The sequence below is a fragment of the Microcaecilia unicolor genome, chromosome 2 (assembly GCF_901765095.1).
Source record: "Microcaecilia unicolor chromosome 2, aMicUni1.1, whole genome shotgun sequence".
In the NCBI taxonomy this organism is placed as follows: domain Eukaryota; kingdom Metazoa; phylum Chordata; class Amphibia; order Gymnophiona; family Siphonopidae; genus Microcaecilia; species Microcaecilia unicolor.
Window position 1 is genome coordinate 87,280,811 of NC_044032.1, and position 18,263 is coordinate 87,299,073.

Genomic DNA, 18,263 nt, shown 5'->3' on the forward strand with positions numbered 1-18,263 from the left:
TTTTCCTCGTTGGAGAGTCATTAAAGGCTCATTTAGCTTTAGTGCATCTGCCTCTTAGTGGCTGTTTCTCTGGCTAGAAAAACTTCTGAACTTCAGGCTGTCTTGCAGAGATCCTTTCCTTTGTTTTTATGAGGCTGCAGTGACTATTAGAACTGTGCCTTCCTTCTTTCCCAGTGTGCTTTCAGCTGAATCAAATGGTATTCTTACCCTCTTTTCATATAAGGAAGAGTTTGGATCTTTTCAATTTCTGGATGTACAGCGTGTTCTTCTGCAGTACCTAAAAGTCACCAGTGAGCTTTGTCTGACCATCTTTTTGTTTTATATGTGGGACCTAATCAGAGAGCCTCTGCTCCTAAAGCTACTATTGCTTGATGGATAAAGGAGCCTATATCTTTCTTATATCCTGTCATGTAAACAGCCTCTAGCTTCCCTGAAAGTGCATTCCATGAAGGTTCTCTCCACGTCTTGGCAGAATCTTGCCACCTGGTCATCCTTGCATACTTTTTCAAAGCATTACCACCTAATCCATCAGGAGAGACACTTCATTCAGAGCATCATTTTTTTTTGCCGTTTCTTCGGCTTCTCACCCTAATTAAGGACTGTTTGTTTTGCTACATCCCACTATTTATGGATTCATAAATTTATGGACTCATCTGTTGTTGATGAAATGGAAGAAAAAAATTATATTTTACATGATAATTTTCTTTCCTTTAATCCCAACAGATTACTTGAGAAATCCTACTACTACTACTTACCATTTCTATAGCGCTACAAGGCATACACAGCACTGTACACCATACACAAAAAGACAGTCCCTGCTCAAAGAGCTTACAATCTAGATAAGACAGGTAAACAGAACAATGAGGGTAAGGTAATAAAGAGGTGAGGATATAAAAGGACAGGGCAAATGAGTAGTGGTTAGGACTCTGTTTAGATTTATTTCTTCAAGTTTCTGTTCAATCATTTAAATGTTCATTACAAATGTGAGGAAGGAGACATTTGCAGTTATTTTCTTTGTTTTACTGCTTTGTTTAAATGTTCATTATAAATGTGAGGAAGGAGACATTTGCAGTTATTTTCTTTGTTTTACTGCTTTGTTGGTGAAATAGTGATTGGCTAAACTCCTAACTTTCCTCTATGTAGAGTTCAGCTTCTTGCCCTATACCTCCACTTGGTGGTGAATGGACATAACCAACAATTTATAGACTCTTCTGTTGTGCTTAAAAGAGAGAAAATTATCAGATAAGACATAATTTTTGTATAACTTCATAAACAGTGCCATGATATTTCCTAACACTTGATGCAAAATCTACTCATAAACCATTGTTTAAAACCAATCCTAGATATGTTGAGATGTCTTCTTTAGGCCTTAATGATATAATTAAATTTATATAATTACATTATACAGTACTCCTTTGGATGCTTCCTTGACTTCCTGCTTACCTACACTTACATTAGCCATGGATAAAATAAGCTTTCAGAAAAATTCAACATATTTCACATATTGTAAAGAAAAGAAGCAACTACATGTATACATGTTTTAATAATCTGAAGTATGGTAAATTACTGCAGCTTTATTTACCCCAGAAGTCACTAACCTGCTTCCATGATAAATTTAAATTTGTGTAGCTAGAGCCAGGAACATCTTGCATTTCTGGCTGCACAGTGCAAAGATAGAAGACCTCAAGTTGGGCCTGCTGTCTTTGAAAATAGCTGGGACTAGGGCCAGGACAGGTGCCAGCTGTCTAGCCCTCACCCCCCATCACACCCCCGCCCCCCAGAAACACTTATTTATTGGGATTTATGAGCTGCCTTTATGAAGAGATTCACTTGGCAGTTTGATCCCTAGTAATAGTACCATGAGACTATAGCTGAGGTCAACCAGTGCCATTTTGAACCTGGCATCTGGTGGGGGTAGAGCAACTGTCCCACCCACTAGTTATCACAGAAACTCCTTGTAGGTCCGGTGGGGAAAGTGGGTTTATTTATTTATTTAGTACATTTATATCCCACCTTTTCCCACAGATGTGCAGGCTCAAAGTGGCTTACAATGTAATGATAAGGCGGACGCCAGATCAGTTGTTATACATTTACAATCAAATGAGATAGGATAGAAGGAACAAGGGAAGAATAAGAGAGGGCAAGGGTTGGGGTTCTCAGGTTTGATGAGGGTGTTTTGGGGGATTGGGAAATGCTGTTGGGCATTTTTCTCTTAAGAGGATCCCTGAGAGTTTCACACCACACCTTATTGACCCAGTGCTCCTGGGGAGAAAAAAATGTCAGCTCAAAGCTTGCTTTATCTTTCTTTGAATAATGGAACTTAAGAAGTTCAATGTAATTTGCATAATAATGAGGTGCTTTGCATGCATTTGCATGCTTGACATATCTTTATTATTTAGTTTGTTTTCAAAAGAAATGTGCATTAAGACCCACTAAGGGAGGACCCATTTTATAATCCAGCACTGGTGTCCCTGAGGAAGAGTTTGAAACAGGAATTCTTGTTGGACGTTTGGAGCATTCAGTGGAATAGCAATTCATTGATCTAAGATAAGTTTGCTCTTGTCTGCTTCTTATTCTGGTAATTTGGTCACATTTTGAACTTTCTCATTATTGATATGCAGCCTTTAAATAGGTTCTACTTCTAGATAGGATACCTACTGAACATCAGACTGCCAAGACCTGTCGCTTCTTCCTCTTTAACATCACCAAAATTCGCCCTTTTCTTTCTGAGCACACCACCCGAACTCTCGTCCACGCTCTCATTACCTCTTGCCTTGACTACTGCAACCTACTCCTCACTGGCCTCCCACTTAGCCATCTATCCCCCCTCCAATCCGTTCAGAACTCTGCCGCACGTCTTATATTCCGCCAGAACCGATATACTCATATCACCCCTCTCCTCAGGTCACTTCACTGGCTTCCGATCAGATACCGTATACAGTTCAAGCTTCTCCTCCTTACCTACAAATGCATTCAGTCTGCTGCTCCTCACTACCTCTCTACCCTCCTCTCCCCTCTACGTTCCCGCCCGTAACCTCCGCTCGCAGGACAAATCCCTCCTCTCAATACCCTTCTCCACTACCGCCAACTCCAGGCTCCGCTCATTCTGCCTCGCCTCACCCTATGCCTGGAACAAACTTCCTGAACCCCTACACCAAGCCCCCTCCCTACCCATCTTCAAATCTTTGCTCAAAGCTCACCTCTTCAATGCTGCCTTCAGCACCTAACCTTTTGGAAATCTAGACTGCCCCACTTTGTCTGTACACTTGTCTTTTAGATTGTAAGCTCGTTGAGCAGGGACTGTCCTTCTATGTTAAATTGTACAGTGCTGCATAACCCTAGTAGCGCTTTAGAAATGTTAAGTAGTAGTAGTAGTGTATTCATTTTTGTTTGAAATATTTTCTAAAAAAGTTAAGTAATAGATTAGAAAAGTTAAGATATAAATAAAATATAATTTAGGAGGTACAATTTCAGAATGTCCATGATGTATAGAGCTTTATAAGTGAGCGGCTAATCTCCCTGAACTCCAGTTCGGCTGAATGTCCAGCCTATACTGAACTCTATTCTGTCCCCCCATATATATATTTTAGAGACATCAACATGTGTAGGGGATCTTCTCTAGGCATCCGATATATATATGGGATTGACTTTTTGTTTGCTATATTTGTTTGCCTGACCCTATTGGGGTTTTGTTATTTAGTTAGTGATTTGTTAAGGGCCAATAAAGCAGGATTTTGCCTTTGAACTCTATTACTACTTATCTATAGTGCTACCAGATGTACACAGTGTTGTTCGACTAGTAGCGCTAGACGTAAGAGAGAGTCCCTGCTCGACAGAGCTCACAATCTAATCAAGACATGCAAACAAGCCAAATAAGAGATAAGAGAATTACTTAAGATGAGAATGATAAAACAGACTTGAGTACTGAACAAGTGAGAAGGAGTTAAAAGCAGCCTCAAAAAAGGTGGGCTTTCAGCCTAGATTTGAAGATGGCCAGAGCTGGAACTTGACGTACTAACTCAGAAAGTCTATTCCAGGCGTATAGTGCAGCATGATAAAAGAAACAGAGTCTGACAGAATCCTGTGTTGTCCCCTTAATGTAATTTTGCAATTACCCCCTAAATTATCCCACTAACTAGGTTGAAACATAAATAAATAAATATTCAGTTGGACCATATTCAGTTAAAGATAACCAAATAAGATACCTGTTTAATCAAATACTCAGACATAACTGGTTAAGTCAACGCTGCTGAATGTACATAGTGAAAACTAATGGGCTATCTTTTCCAATGAACTTTAGACCTGTTTATGCAGTCCAGCTTGTGGTTCACTTTAACCAGATACTGGTTTAACCCTTGGAATGCCTCTAATTTCTGTTCATATATTATTGTCTTCAGGGGCGTATCTGAGGTTCAGCGGTAGGGGGGGCAGGGGCTAAAGTGAAGGGGGCACATTGTAGCCCCCCCCCCGGCTGCCGCCGCTGACCCCCCCCGCCAACCCTCCCCCGCCGTCGCCGTCACCTACCCCCGCCGAGGTCCGCTTCCTCCTGCCTGCCGGTGCCTTTTACTTCAGCTGGCGGGGGACCCAACCCCCGCCAGCCCAGCCGAGGTCTTGTTTAAGTTTTCTTCCTCGTGCTGTGCTGCTGTTAAAAGCTGCATCCCTTCCCTTTCAGTTTTGGACGTCAGACTCCGTCCGAAACTGGAAGGGAAGGGATGCAGCTTTTAACAGCATCACAGCACAAGGAAGAAAACTTAAACAAGACCTCGGCTGGGCTGGCGGGGGTTGGGTCCCCCGCCAGCTGAAGTAAAAGGCACCGGCAGGCAGGAGGAAGCGGACCTCGGCGGGGGAGGGTTGACGGCGGTAGGGGGGTCCAGGGCGAAATCTGCGGGGGGCCCAGGCCCCTGTGGCCCCACGCAGATACGCCCCTGGTCTTCACTCCAACTGGATAACATTTGGCCAAACATTGTGCTGTTCAGCCAGCAGCTCTGTCTGGTTAAATACTGCCGTCAGCTAGATAAATCCTTTTGAATATTGCCACTTTATAGGTATTGTATTTTGCATACAGATTCTGATGTAGATCTCCCTAAGCAGTATTACTGAAGATTTGTTGGTTAACATGCTTGGATTAATGATATCCCTAATAATTTTGTTAAAGGTCGCCAAGCTATCCTCCACCAGGATGTGGTAAAGGCAAATCAAAATTGAAATTTGAACAAGATGGCATCTCTAAAACTCACAAACTTTTGAGAAGGACTTGTTCTAGCACAGTCAAGGCCGAAGAAATTTGTGCAACAAAGTCTCACAGAAATTTTGGTCGTTCATTGTCTAGTGATCCTGGGGCTGAACAGACGGTGATAATAAAACCACACAAACTACTTCATCGCCCATGCTCAGTGACTATTAAACAGGAAGAGTGCACTGCGTTGAAGTCAAATAAACTGTTAGCTAGAGCATGTTCTGGGGATCCTCGATGTGAGCACAATGGCACCTTGAAGTCCCATAAACTTCTGAGCAGATCATATTCCAGTAACATTAGAATGGAAGAATTAGATGGACTCAAGAACCACAGGTTGCTCAGCAAGTCTTACTCCATTGCACCTAAGTCAGCAAAAATTGAGCCTTCCAAGGAACCTATTGCAGAAGGCAGGAGGCTCTCTCTTTCTTCAGGGCTGATTGGTATATTAACACCATCGTCTTCACAAGCTGCTGTGCGTAACCAGTAATTTTGTTTTCTTGTTTTAATAATAATACATTTATTAAGAATCATAAATGCTTTGTAAAAATGATTGGATATAATTTACATTAAGGGGGTCATTTTACTAATGGTTAGTGTATACTTAGGCTGTTATCACCCATTTTCTGCAAATAACATACAATACTGGGCATTAGCAAATGACTCCCTGCATGAAGTAGGCTGAAATATATTTAGTAATAGTGTTCATAAAGATGTGGTAGTTTCATCATTCCTGATCTGAATAGTGAAGTTTTTGCTGAGAAAACAGAGTAATTGTAGCAGCAGTTTCTTTCTATAGAGATGCCTGTTTCAGTGGAAACGCCCCCCCCCCCCCAACTTCCTTAATTTTAAAATAATTTTATCAGTGTTTTCCTTTTAAATAAATAAGAGGAAAAGACAAATAGTGATGGATAAATGTAGACTTGTATGTAGTAGTACAAACATGTTTAATTGGTGTTAGTGAACTTGAATTCATGGTAAATGCTGCAAAACTATGCAGATTTATTTATAAATTACCATTCATACTCCACGTGCACATTATGAGGGGAAAGTTGTCAAGCTGAGTTAGGGCATTAAACCTGTGTTATTTGTAATGAGATGTAAAACAAGAAAATGCATGTAAACAGCTCATTACTATGTTAATCCCATATTACTGCCTCTTGTGTAGACCGGGTGCATGCTGCAAGACATGGTATAGCCTATAAAATAGCCCCAGGTAGAACCTGGGGTTATTTTACCACCCTTGAGCATCTAGCTACTAGGCCGTGGCCCAGGGCCTCTGAGCCATTTCTTAAAGGGACCAATGACATATTAGGTTTTAAACTCCTATGCACCCCCCCTGTCCCCTGCCCCTAGTTACTCAGCCACCAATCAATCGCTTTCTCCAAGATTACTATGCAACCATACTCCCCTTCCTGAAGGGATCCCCAAGATGCAGCTCCACCCTACTGTGAAGCCCCAACCACCCAAGCCAAAAATGCCCCCCCCCCCCCAAGGCTCCCTCCACCCTCTTGAAGGCTCCCATCCCTTACCAATACCTTTAAAAAATCCTTGGTGTTTAGTGGGTGGGCAAGAGCGATCCCCAATCTCTCCTGCCTCGCTGATGTTGGTATCCAAAAAGCTGCTGGTGACCCCTAGCGGTAGTTCCATGATACTACTGCTAGGAGTCATCGTTTCATATAAGGACAAAGTTTCCATATAAAGGTTTTGCCCATATATAGAAAGATGACCCCTAGTGGTAGAACCATAAGACTACCACTAGGGTTCTCTGACACCTACAAGGCAGGAGCCCCACGGTACAGGTGGAAAGGGAGTCATATCTTGGGGAGGGGGGCACAACTAGATGCTGGGATTTGACCTTTCTGTGGTTAGAATCAAAGTAGTTTACGTATTATATTTAGGTACTTAATTTGTACCTGCAGCAATGGAGGGTTAAGTGATTTGTCCTGAATTACAAGGAGCTACAATGGGAATTGAACCCAGTTCCCCGGATTCTCAGGCCACTGCACTAACCATTAGGCTACTTCTCCACTCCTAGAGGCTTTCTGGTGATGGAGGGGAGGGCACACAAGAGTATAAAACGTAACATGTTGCTGGCTCGTTTAAGAGATGATACACTCCAAAACAAAAGTAGGGAAATATTTAACAATCACAAAATTTAGTAACAAGCATCAAAATAAAGCTGAAAATCAATTAAAAAACTTAGTTAACAGCACATTAACCATTTAAAAATCTATTAAATATATATGAGGAAAAAGACTTCAAAAATCTGCTTAGACACTAATTATTGCCTTGTGTCATAAAAAACCTCAATTATGTTTAAGCAGTATGCACCAAAACTTTTTATAAAAAATTTCAAGTCATCATTTTATCTCCATCATTAATATATTCAGAAAGAGAGAAGCAAGCAGTTACCTTGAAAATCAAGGACTCGATGGAGATCTCCGTTTCACTTATAGCAAGCTTCTTCAGGGGAACTAAATGCAAGCCATCATATCTAAAGGAAATATCAAAAATTCAATTAGTGCAAAATAAGACCCTAAAGAAATCCAAAACTTACATTAAAACCTTGGCCATTTCCTCATATACAAAATGGCGTCGTGCTATTAGGAACCCCGACAAGCTCCATATCTTCAAAAAGGGGGCTGTCCTTTTAATCATAGAAAAAAAACTTAAACATACCTACGTAATGACATCATAGAGCCGAGAGTAAATCTGTTGAGAGACCTTGTCCAATCAAAGAAAAGCTGTCCATTCAATATGAGAGTTTAAACCCTGAGGTTCCAGTGTATTTGAAATATGGATCCCACATTGCTCACAGTGAATTAAAAGCCTATCCTGATCACCTCCTCCAGAATTAGGGGGGGTTATGATCAACAGTGAAACATTTGAGTGTCAAAGGAGTGATGCTTGGCAACATAATGTGCAACCAACAAAGCACCCACTTTCTCTTCACACAGGAACGATGTTTGGTAATCCTTTGATGTAAATTTCGGGTAATCTTCCTGACGCACCATTTCATATATAAACATTATAATATGTATAAAAATGTGTAGAATGACAAGTAGTTTAAACTTCATCTTGAAAATTTTTCAATCCATCGGATTAACAAACTCAGAAGTTTCCAGTGTTAAAGGACAAGTCTTATAATTCCCACAACAAAAATGTCCTCACTCATTCCCAACCGACATTACATCTCTAGGTAGTATGGCAGGACTTAACAATTCTTTTAAGTTATTTGATCTTGAAAAAACAACACTTACTTGATGATCACAGAAAAAGAATCGGATTATGAAAAAATCTCATTTTGATGATTAATGTGTTGTTAAATAAGTTTTTCAGTTGACTTTCAGCTTTGTTTTGGTGCCCGTTTAAGAGCTAGCCTGAAAATATCTGGCAGCAGCATGACTGCCCAGTGCTTTCAGGCCAATGGCCTAATGCTGTTTGCGAGATGGCTCTCATGCAGCATTAGTCCTTTACCACAAGAATCACCCAAGGTACTGCAGATTGGTGAATCCCATGGTAAATCAAGGTGTGGCAAAAGTTTTCCTTTTACTGCTCCTTGATAACTTCCTCCTAAATAGTGCAACTGTTAATGTAGATATGTTATTACCAAAAATGTTACTATACTTGAAGAGGTGTAGATTTTTTTCCAATTTATGAATATGTTAACTAGCACGTTCCAGCACATTTTGCATGTAAGTATTTTTAGCATATCTCATTAATATATTCATTAATGTTGAGCACTAATACTCCACTTATTTTATTTGTAATTTTTTATAATTTTACACTATGGGGCTCTTTTACTAAAGTATGCTTTGTTTTTGGCACTTAGCCTGCCTTAACAGCAAAAATTAAAGCACGCTAAGTGCCAAAGGTAATTGTTGCTCAGCATGTGCTGAGCAATTACAGCATGGAAATCTTCGGTAGAATGCGTAAACTTTGTCTCAGTGCAAAGGCATTTAGTGCCTCCTATTGAGGAGGTGCTAAGTGAACTCACACTAATAGCAATCGTGACAGTGCACAGTAAGAACCACACATTAACTGTACTATACAGTCCCTGCCCATTCTCTACCTATTTCCTGTCCCCTATAAAAACATGGGGTTAACGTTAACTGGCACGACTCTGCGCTAATATTGGCACACTTGTGCAGTAGCAGTTAGCTTAGACAAATGTGTTAACAGCTTTACACACTGTAGTAAAAGGGTCCCTATTGGGCTCATTTTCAAAAGAGGAGGACACCTATTTTTCGACACAGATGGTGCTGGCAGTTTCTTCCCACCAGTTGGTGTGGCTTTTTCTTGGGGCAGCGGACATGGCGTCTAGGTTGCGCCTCCCATGTCTCCCCTTTCGAGGTAACTACTTCTTTGGGAGAGGACCTAGAATCAGTGGTTTTTTTTTGTCCCGGTACAGTGTACTGGCACCTTTTTTTCCCAGGGCCAGCCCACCTGCCCGCCCTAACTCCCCGACAGCCCTCCTTTCTGTTCATGCTGCCGCCTAGCATTTAAATCTTTTATTTTACCTCAAGTCGCAGCGGCAGTGAAAGCAGGCTTGTCTCCAGCCTTCCCTCTCAGTGTCCAGCCCTTGTGGAAACAGGAAATACATTAGAAGAAGGCGGGACACCGAGAGGGAAGGCCACTGCGACGAGGTAAAATAAAAAATTTAAACACAGGTCTGCGGCAGGAGCGGAAAGGAGGGCTGTTGGGGAGCTGAGGGCAGGCAGGTGGGGCTGGAGCTGGACCTTGGGGGCTGAAAAGGGGGGCAGGTACAGGCTGGGGTGAGTAACTGGACATGGATTGGAGGGGAGGATAGGGGGCAAAGGAGAATTGCTGGACATGGAAGGGAGGGCAGAGGAGAATCGCTGGACTTGGAGGGGAGGGCAGGGGGGAAGAGGGAAATTGCTGAACATGGATGGGAGGGGAGGATAAGAGGTGAGGATAGGAGCAAAGGAGAATCACTGGACATGTATGGGAGGGGAGGGCAGGGTAAAGAGGAGAGTCACTGGACATGGATGGATGGAGGGGAGGGAAGGAAATGGACATGGATGGAGTGGAGGGCAGGGAAGAGAGGAGAAATGTTGGAGGGAAGGAAAGACAGAGGAAGGAGATGCACACGGATGGAGGAGAAGGGAGAGAGGAGAAATGCTGGATATGGATGGAGGGAAAGGAAGACAGGAAGTAGAAATGCTGGACATGAATGGAGGGGAGGGAAGACAGAGGAGGAGATGCACATGGATTTAGGAGAGAGAGGAGAAATTCTGGACGTGGATGGAGGGGAGGGAAGACAGAGGAAGGAGATGCACATGGATTAAGGGGAGGGAAGAGAGAGGAAGTGAGTTGAACATGGATGGAGGGGAGGGGGAAATGAGAAATGCTGGACATGAATGGAGGGGAGAGGAGACAGGAGGAAATGCACATGGATTTAGGAGAGAGAGGAGAAATTCTGGATATGGATGGAGGGGAGGGGAGAGAGTTGAAATGCTGGACATGGTGAAGGGGAGGGAAGAGAGAGGAAGTGAGATGAACATGAATGGAGGGGAGTAGAGAGGAAAAATGGTAGACATGGATTGAGGGGGGAGAGGAAAAAAGCTGGACATGGATGGAGAGGGAAGAGAGAGGAAGGTGATGCATATGGATGGAGGGGAGGGAATAAAGAAAGAGGAAGGAGATGCATACTGACGGTGATGAGGGAAAGGGAAAAGAGGAGAAAAACTGCACATGGATGGAGAAAACAGGTAAAAGCTAGATCCACTCTATACCTCCTCCAGTCAAGTCCGCGGAGGACTCAGCTTTTACCTATGGATGTAGGGCAAGAAGTGAACAAGAAAGGAGGAATGTAAAGAAATAAATGGAAAGGAAGCCCTAGAAATGGAGTTAAGGGAACAGATAGAGAGCAGCAGAATCAGAGACTGGGACCAACATGATCAGAAAAACAGTCACCAGACAACAAAGGTAGAAAAATTCATTTTATTTTTAATTTTAGTGTTTGGAATATGTCCAATTTGAGAATTTACATCTGCTATCTTATTTTGCACTGGGTATACTGGAGCTGTAACAGCTTACAGAAATTATTTATAATGAAAAAAAAATCACAAGTTAATTTTTTCTTCTATACTGGTATCACATTTTCAATGATACTTGTTTATATGCGCCATGGCAGGTATAAAGGGGGTGTGGCTATTGTGGGTGTGGCTACCATTGGGGTGGAGCCATAGATGGTGACCCCACCCATAATGAGTACCGGTACCCTTTTTCCTACAAAAAAGCACTGCCTAGAATAGATTTTTATAGATTTGACGTCTCTAGGCTCAGAGGGTTCCCAAAGATAGACCCAAGTCCTAACCGAGGGTCGAGTCTGTTAGGCTGCGCCTTTGGGAGGCTCGCTAGTACCGGCCATGCAGGTTGTCTGGCTCCTTCTCATGCCCTCGCTTTCAGCAGTGTTTTTCCTTTCCTTTCCTTTTGAGGGGACAAGCGGCCCTCGGGCTCCATCTCATTGGGGAGAAGGCGGACTCTCTGTCCGTGGATGCTAGTCTGCCCTTCGGTGCCCAGCTTCAGTGATCCACTGACTTGTTTCTATAAAGTGTAAAAAAACAAAAAAACAAATCAGTGGGTCTTGAATTTTGTCCGAAAAGGTCTCAAGCTGGAGTTCGCTTCTCCTGGGTGCAAGGTGTTTCTGGAGTTCCGTTTGCAGCCTTCTACCGGGCGATGGTCTGAGACACGCTGCGTTCTCTGCTGGTTGTGGGGGTTGTGGTTTCTGTGTCCCCACCAGTGCGTTTGGGAGAATTGTGATTTTCTTCGTGATCCCTCTGTAAGGGGCTTCTGTTTGCCTCTCTTTCATTCTGCAGGAAGTGAATCTGTCTCTCTCCATGCAGGGAGACTCATTTCAGCGGTACAGCCAAGGGAGTTCCTTGCTGCCTTTATCGCAAGCTTTTTTGGGGAGCTACTTCTGTTTAGCTTTGCCTTTCAGAATGGCTATGGCCTCGCACACCTTTTTCTAAGTTTTGGAGTGTTGTGGCTTTCTCCACAAGGACGGTTTCTGGGTGCACTCTTTTCTCCTCGATTGCCGTGAGTCAGTCTGCCTCTCCTCGGGTCTTCTCACTGTTGGAGTCTGTTAATTTATTAGTTCTGCCATCTCTGTTGCGCAGTGGAGCCATGGCCCTTTTACTACCCTGAACAGAATTGCCTATCCCCTCTAGATACTTAATTACCCCAACCTGGTATCTGCTCATGACAGTGTTACACAGTCAAGGCAGTATAAACCTATGTAATTAGAAACGACCCAGTATTTAGTAGATAAAAAAATATAGTTTATTAGCATTGATATCTTACCCAAAGACAGTACAAGCATTTCAGTCATTCATATGGTTGAGTAGCAGTTCATGACACGTCTGTTACCCGCCTTCTCTTGTAGCCTTCCTTCTCTCTCTCTGATTTAATACCCCTCAGACTGCTCCTTAAATACCATTTTGGCCCTACTGATCCCAATGGGCCCTAGCTTTCTCACCCAGGGCTCTTGGCCCTTATCAGTTGATAAGGATAACTTCATCATATTCTCAAGCTCTAAGTATAATCAAGATATGCTCAGAGCGCATCTTGTGAGATGAGTTCACAGGTCATCTTGCTCTCTTCAGCTCTCCCCTCCCCTTGGGTATTCTCATCCTACTTACATCTAACCCTCTATCGACTTCTATTAGCCAAAACATTTCTCATGACTTCTCACAGGTGCCAGTCCCAGGATTGCTTACAAGAGCAAATGCCCCCCTCCCTTGCCAGCTCTCAATTACCTCATTTCAGCACTTGCTACAGTGAAATATATTTTGTATCAGAGATGATTTTGATCTTTAAGAGGCCTAGCTCTTCAGCCTGAGCCATTGGCCTGTATTTTACTGAGAGCAAGGGCTAGCATATTTCTACAAGTCCTTGGACTGGGTGGTCACCCTTCGGATGAGCCACCAAGGACGGAGGGGTCTAGCTTCTGGCTCAGGAGCGCAGCCTGCTTGGGGCGTCGAGTCCTTGGGTCTGGCACTTTGGTCACGTTTTGGACGGCCTTGTTGGAGGTAAAGCCGTGGGCTGTGCTCACAGTGACTTCTACAGATCTCGCTTCTCTTCAGGTAGTCACCTATGTCCCTGGAGTGTCAGTGGATTCTTCCGCTGCTGTTCGCGACACGACTATGCATGGACTGGTGGCTCCGCAATTCCTCCTTGTGGAAGGGGTGCCTTGGCGCCTCTCCAGTGGATGTTGGTTGTCACGGATACAAGCTTTTCAGGCTCAAGAGTCCTTTGCATCCTTTTTCCGCCTCCGGGGCAGTGGGATGGCACAGGAAATGTTATGGCTGTCCTCCCTTCTGGACCTGCTTTTGGTGCTGTTTGTCTTCTAGCCTTTCTGGACACATTGTAGCTCAGACGTGCGTGCCGTGGGAAGCAGTCGATGGTGGTGGCTTCTTGTTTGACACGGTGAATCGGGCCCTGGCCTCCTGGGCGTGTCGCCTCCATGGAGGGGGGGGGGGGCAGAGGACCTTGTGTTTCGTTTCTCTGCGGCACACTTTGTGGGCTTTTCCTACAGTGGGCTCTCTTCTGCTGTCTTCCGGTTTTGGCGGAATAGTTATTCCACACCAGGGCTTCTTCACTTGGCCTCAGGTAGAAAGCTCCAGAGGTAGTTTAGATGCGGTCCTGGCTGGACATCAATGTGCCTTCTGGCATCGGAGAGAGGGTGATTCAGCAGGGCTGGTTGTTAGCTGCTTCTTTAGCCGGAGGACGTTATTCATTAGTGTTTCCTCTGTGGCCTCCTTGCGGCTGAGTTCTTTCGGATTGCTCGCCACCGGGGTTGGATCATTCTGTTAGCTCCGGATTGGCCTTGGCGTCCTTGGTATGCGGATCTTGTGCGGCTCCTGGTGGCGCCTCCATTTCAGATTCCGTTTAGCTCCGGGCTCTTCCTTCAGTCCGTTACAGAGTGGAGGATCTGTGTCGCTGTGGTCTTATGGCTTATTTTTTTGAGAGGTTGACTCTGAGGAATAGAGTTCTTTGGACATAGTGAGTTAGTCAAGCGGTGCTCCCGCTGCGGGAAGAAGAGATCCGCAGCGGGGAGTGTGTGTTGCCGGCTGCGTGAAAAATGTGCCGGCTGAGTCGGTTCTGAGCGGCGAATCCTCTGTTTCTCGCGCTTTGGGAGTTCCTTTGGGCGCCATTTTGTCTCCCCCGGAGTCTGCTCCCACCAGTCAGCTGATGGCGGTTTTGGAGCCTGTTTCCGCGGGGGATTCCGATGCGTCGGTCCGCCATGCAGGGGATTCAGTTTTACCTCCTGGGGATTCAGAGGCTCTGTTTTCCCCAGAATTTATTTTGTTATTACATCAGGCTTATCTTTTAAAGAGATCGCCTGGTCAGCTGGGTTCTCAGAATTTTTCCCAGCCTGGGACTTCTGCTTGGGCTGAAGGGGAGCGGTTTTTTCCTCACTGTCTGAGACTGCTTCTGTGTGTCAGGGGTCTCCTTTGCCCTCCTTGGCTGTTTTTTTCTGTCAATTCTCTTCACCCTTATGGGGCTGATGTTTCGAAGATTGGGGACGCCGGGCAAGAACAGCCTGATGAACTTTCTGCAGTCAGAGTTTTTCATAAGGAAGAGATTTCTTTCTTGATTTCTAAAGCTTTAGTGGCCTTGGACGTTTCAGACCCACAGCCCCAAGTTGCCTCCATCAATTTGAAGATGACCAGTACTAGAAAGCCTTCTAAGGCTTTTCCTGTGCATGAAGCCATTCAAGAATTGATCTCGGCTCAATGGTCTGACCCAGAAGGGGGAGACAAAATGGCGCGTTTTTATCCTGTGGTGTCGGATCAAGCAAACAAGTATTGTCTACCTTCTGTGGATGCTTTGGTAACGGCGGTTACCAAAAAGACTACTCTCCTGGTGCAGGGTGGAGTAGCGCTCAAAGATATGCAAGATCGTCACCTTGAAGCCTCTCTCAAACGTGCATTTGAGATTTCTGCTTTGGCATTGCAGGTGTCTATTTGTAGTTCGTATTCTGCTAGAGCGTGTCTTAGTTGGCTTCATCAGGCACAGGAGCAGGATCAGGAGGCTGGTCTCCGTTTGGAATCGGTGTCTGCTTCGCTGGAATCTGGCTTGGCTTATTTAGCTGATTCCCTTTATGACCTAGTTCGTGCTTCAGCTAAGCTTATAGCCCTCTCGGTTTCATCTCTGCAGTTGTTGTGGTTGCGCCATTGGGCGGCAGATTTGGCCTCCAAGCAGAGACTCACTCGGCTTCCTTTCTGATGCAAGCTTCTTTTTGGGGAAGACTTAGAAAGGATTGTCAAGGATTTAGGTGACTCTAAAGGTCAGCGCCTGCCAGAAGACAGGAATCGTCAGCCGCAGAGGGCTTCTGCGGCTTCCTTTTCTCGGTCTCGTTTCAGAGAAGCGCGGCATTATTGCCCAGGCCGTTCTGGGCCTAATTTTCAGCGCAACCGGTTTCAGCAGTGGGCTTTCTTTCGGAATGATAAGCGTTCCGCAGCCTCCAGCTCTCGTCCTGGTCCGTCTGGACATCCTTCGCAATGATGGGGCGCCGGTCCACTCTCCTATTCCTGAAGTCGGTGGTCAGCTGACCTCCTTTTATGAAGAGTGGGCCAACATTACTTCAGACCAATGGGTGCTGGACATTATCAGAGAAGGTTACAAACTAGAGTTTTCTTTGCCCGTAGGCGATGCCTTTTTAGAGTCCTGTTGTGGCTCTGCTGCCAAGAGGAGGGCTGTCGAGACTACTATGCGGTCCCTCATGGAACTAGGGGCGGTGGTACCTGTGCCACTTCCAGAAATGCGGAAAGGCCGCTATTCCATTTACTTTGTGGTTCCTCAAAAAGGAGGTTTTTTGGCCCATTTTAGATCTTCGCAGGATAAATCAGTTTCTGAGGGTTTGGCATTTTCGCATGGAAACACTGCGGTCAGTCGTGGCTGCTGTTCAGCCAGGGGAGTTCCTCAATGCTCTAGATCTCAAGGAGGCTTATCTTCATATTCCCATTTGGCAGCCATATCAGCGTTTTCTACGTTTCACTGTTTTGGGGCGTCACTTCCAATTTCGGGCGCTTCCATTTTGCCTCGCTACGGCTCCACGCACGTTCTCAAAGGTTATGGTGGTGGTGGCCACTTTTCTGCGGAGGGAAGGAATCGGGGTGCATCCTTATCTCGACGACTGGTTGATTTGGGCGGACTCGGCACAGGAGAGCCGTCGGGTGACCGACTGGGTCATATGTCTGTTGCAGTCGGGTTGGGTGGTCAGTTTCCCCGAGAGTCATCTCGTTCCATCTCAGCAGTTGGATTACCTGGGAGTTTGCCTCGACACTGCGAGGGGACGAGTTTTCCTTCCAGAGGAGCGGTTGCTCAAGCTTCAAGCTCAGCTTTCCCATCTTCATCGGATGCCCAGTCCTCAAGCTTGGGGACTATGTGCAAGTCCTAGGTTCAATGGCAGCAACCTTGGAAGTGGTTCCTTGGGCCAGAGCTCACATGAGGCCTCTTCAGTCTTCGCTTCTAAACAGGTGGTCTCCGATTTCTCAGGATTATCAGTGCAGACTTCCTGGATTGCCGCAGCGAAGCGCAGTCTGACTTGGTGGCTTCAGGGTCTCCACGTGCGGAGAGGAATTTCTCTTGCAAGTCCTCAGTGGCTAGTCGTTGTTACAGATGCCAGTCTTTTCGGTTGGGGAGCTCTTTGTCTCCAGTGGCATGCCCAAGGGACTTGGTCACTGAACAAAGCCTCTTGGCCGATCAACCGTCTCGAACTCAGAGCGGTGTTCTATGCTCTAATTCAGTTTCAGTCTCTGTTGGAGAGGAAAGAGGTGCATGTCTTTTCGGACAACACGACGGCAGTGGCTTATATCAATCGTCAGGGCGGCACTCTGAGTTCAGCCCTCGCAACGGAAGCGAGTCGTATTCTTCGTTGGGCAGAACTTCATCTAGAATCCCTGCCAGCGGCATTCATTGCGGGGATCGACAATGTGCAAGCAGACTTCCTCAGTCGACACACCTTGGATCCGGCCAAATGGGAGTTGTCGATGGAAGTGTTTCAATTAATCTGTTGGAAGTGGGGAAGTCCGGCGATGGATCTCATGGCAAACCAGAACAACGCCAAGATACCCGTGTTCTTCAGCAAAAGGAAGGAGCCAGAGTCTGCGGGTCTGGGGACACTTCTTCAGCCGTGGCCGGTAAATGTCCTTCTTCATGTGTTCCCTCCTTGGCCCTTGATAGGGCTGGTTCTTCTCAAGATTTCTCGGCATCCGGGTCGGGTCATTCTGGTAGCTCTGGATTGGCCTCGGCGGCCTTGGTATGTGGATCTGGTACGTCTTCTAGTGGAGTCCCTCTTTCGGCTGCCAGTCCGGGTCGATCTTCTTCATCAGGGCCCAGTAAGCATGGAAGATCCCTCCCACTTTGGTCTTACGGCCTGGCTATTGAGAGGTCATGTTTGAGGAAGAAAGGCTATTCAGATGTAGTCATAGCTACTCTTTTGCAGGCTTGTAAATGATCTACTTCAACGGCGTACGTTTGTGGCGTGATGTGAGACGCGTGCGTGGTCTCCGTTTCGAGTTTCCATGGCTCAGCTGTTGGCCTTTTTGCAGGACGATTTACAGAAGGGTTTGTCCTATAATTCCCTTCGGGTTCAAGTTGCAGCCTTAGCGTGTTTTAGGGAGTGAGTGTCCGGGTCCCCTTTGGTGGCACATGCTGATGTGGTCCGAGTTTTGCATCTCTTCACCTTCGTCCTCCGCTGCAGTGCCCTTGTCCGTCCTGGAGTCTTAATATGGTCCTTAAAGCGTTGCAGAATTCACCTTTTGAGCCCTTGTTTCAAGCTTCTGAAAAAGATCTCACCCTCAAGACCGTATTTTTGGTGGCTATTTCTTCTGCACGTCGAATCTCTGAGATTCAGGCTCTTCCTTGTCTGGATCCTTTTTTGCAATTCTCGGAAGAGGGAGTGACGTTACGCACTGTTCCTTCCTTTCTTCCAAAAGTTATTTCTACCTTTCATCTTAATCAGCCGCTGTTTCTGCCTTCGTTTCGGAAAGAGGAT

General features: G+C 45.4%; 1 protein-coding gene across 2 annotated transcripts in view; it reads left to right on the top strand.

The window, feature by feature from the left end:
* The window catches only part of PARP8 (poly(ADP-ribose) polymerase family member 8), a 583,039-nt gene that overhangs the window by 270,480 nt on the left and 294,296 nt on the right, over positions 1-18,263 (top strand). For both annotated transcript variants that reach the window (XM_030193114.1, XM_030193115.1), the window contains one exon: positions 5,156-5,708. In XM_030193114.1, coding sequence (XP_030048974.1) covers positions 5,156-5,708 — 553 coding nt within the window. The remainder of the gene's footprint in view (positions 1-5,155; positions 5,709-18,263) is intronic.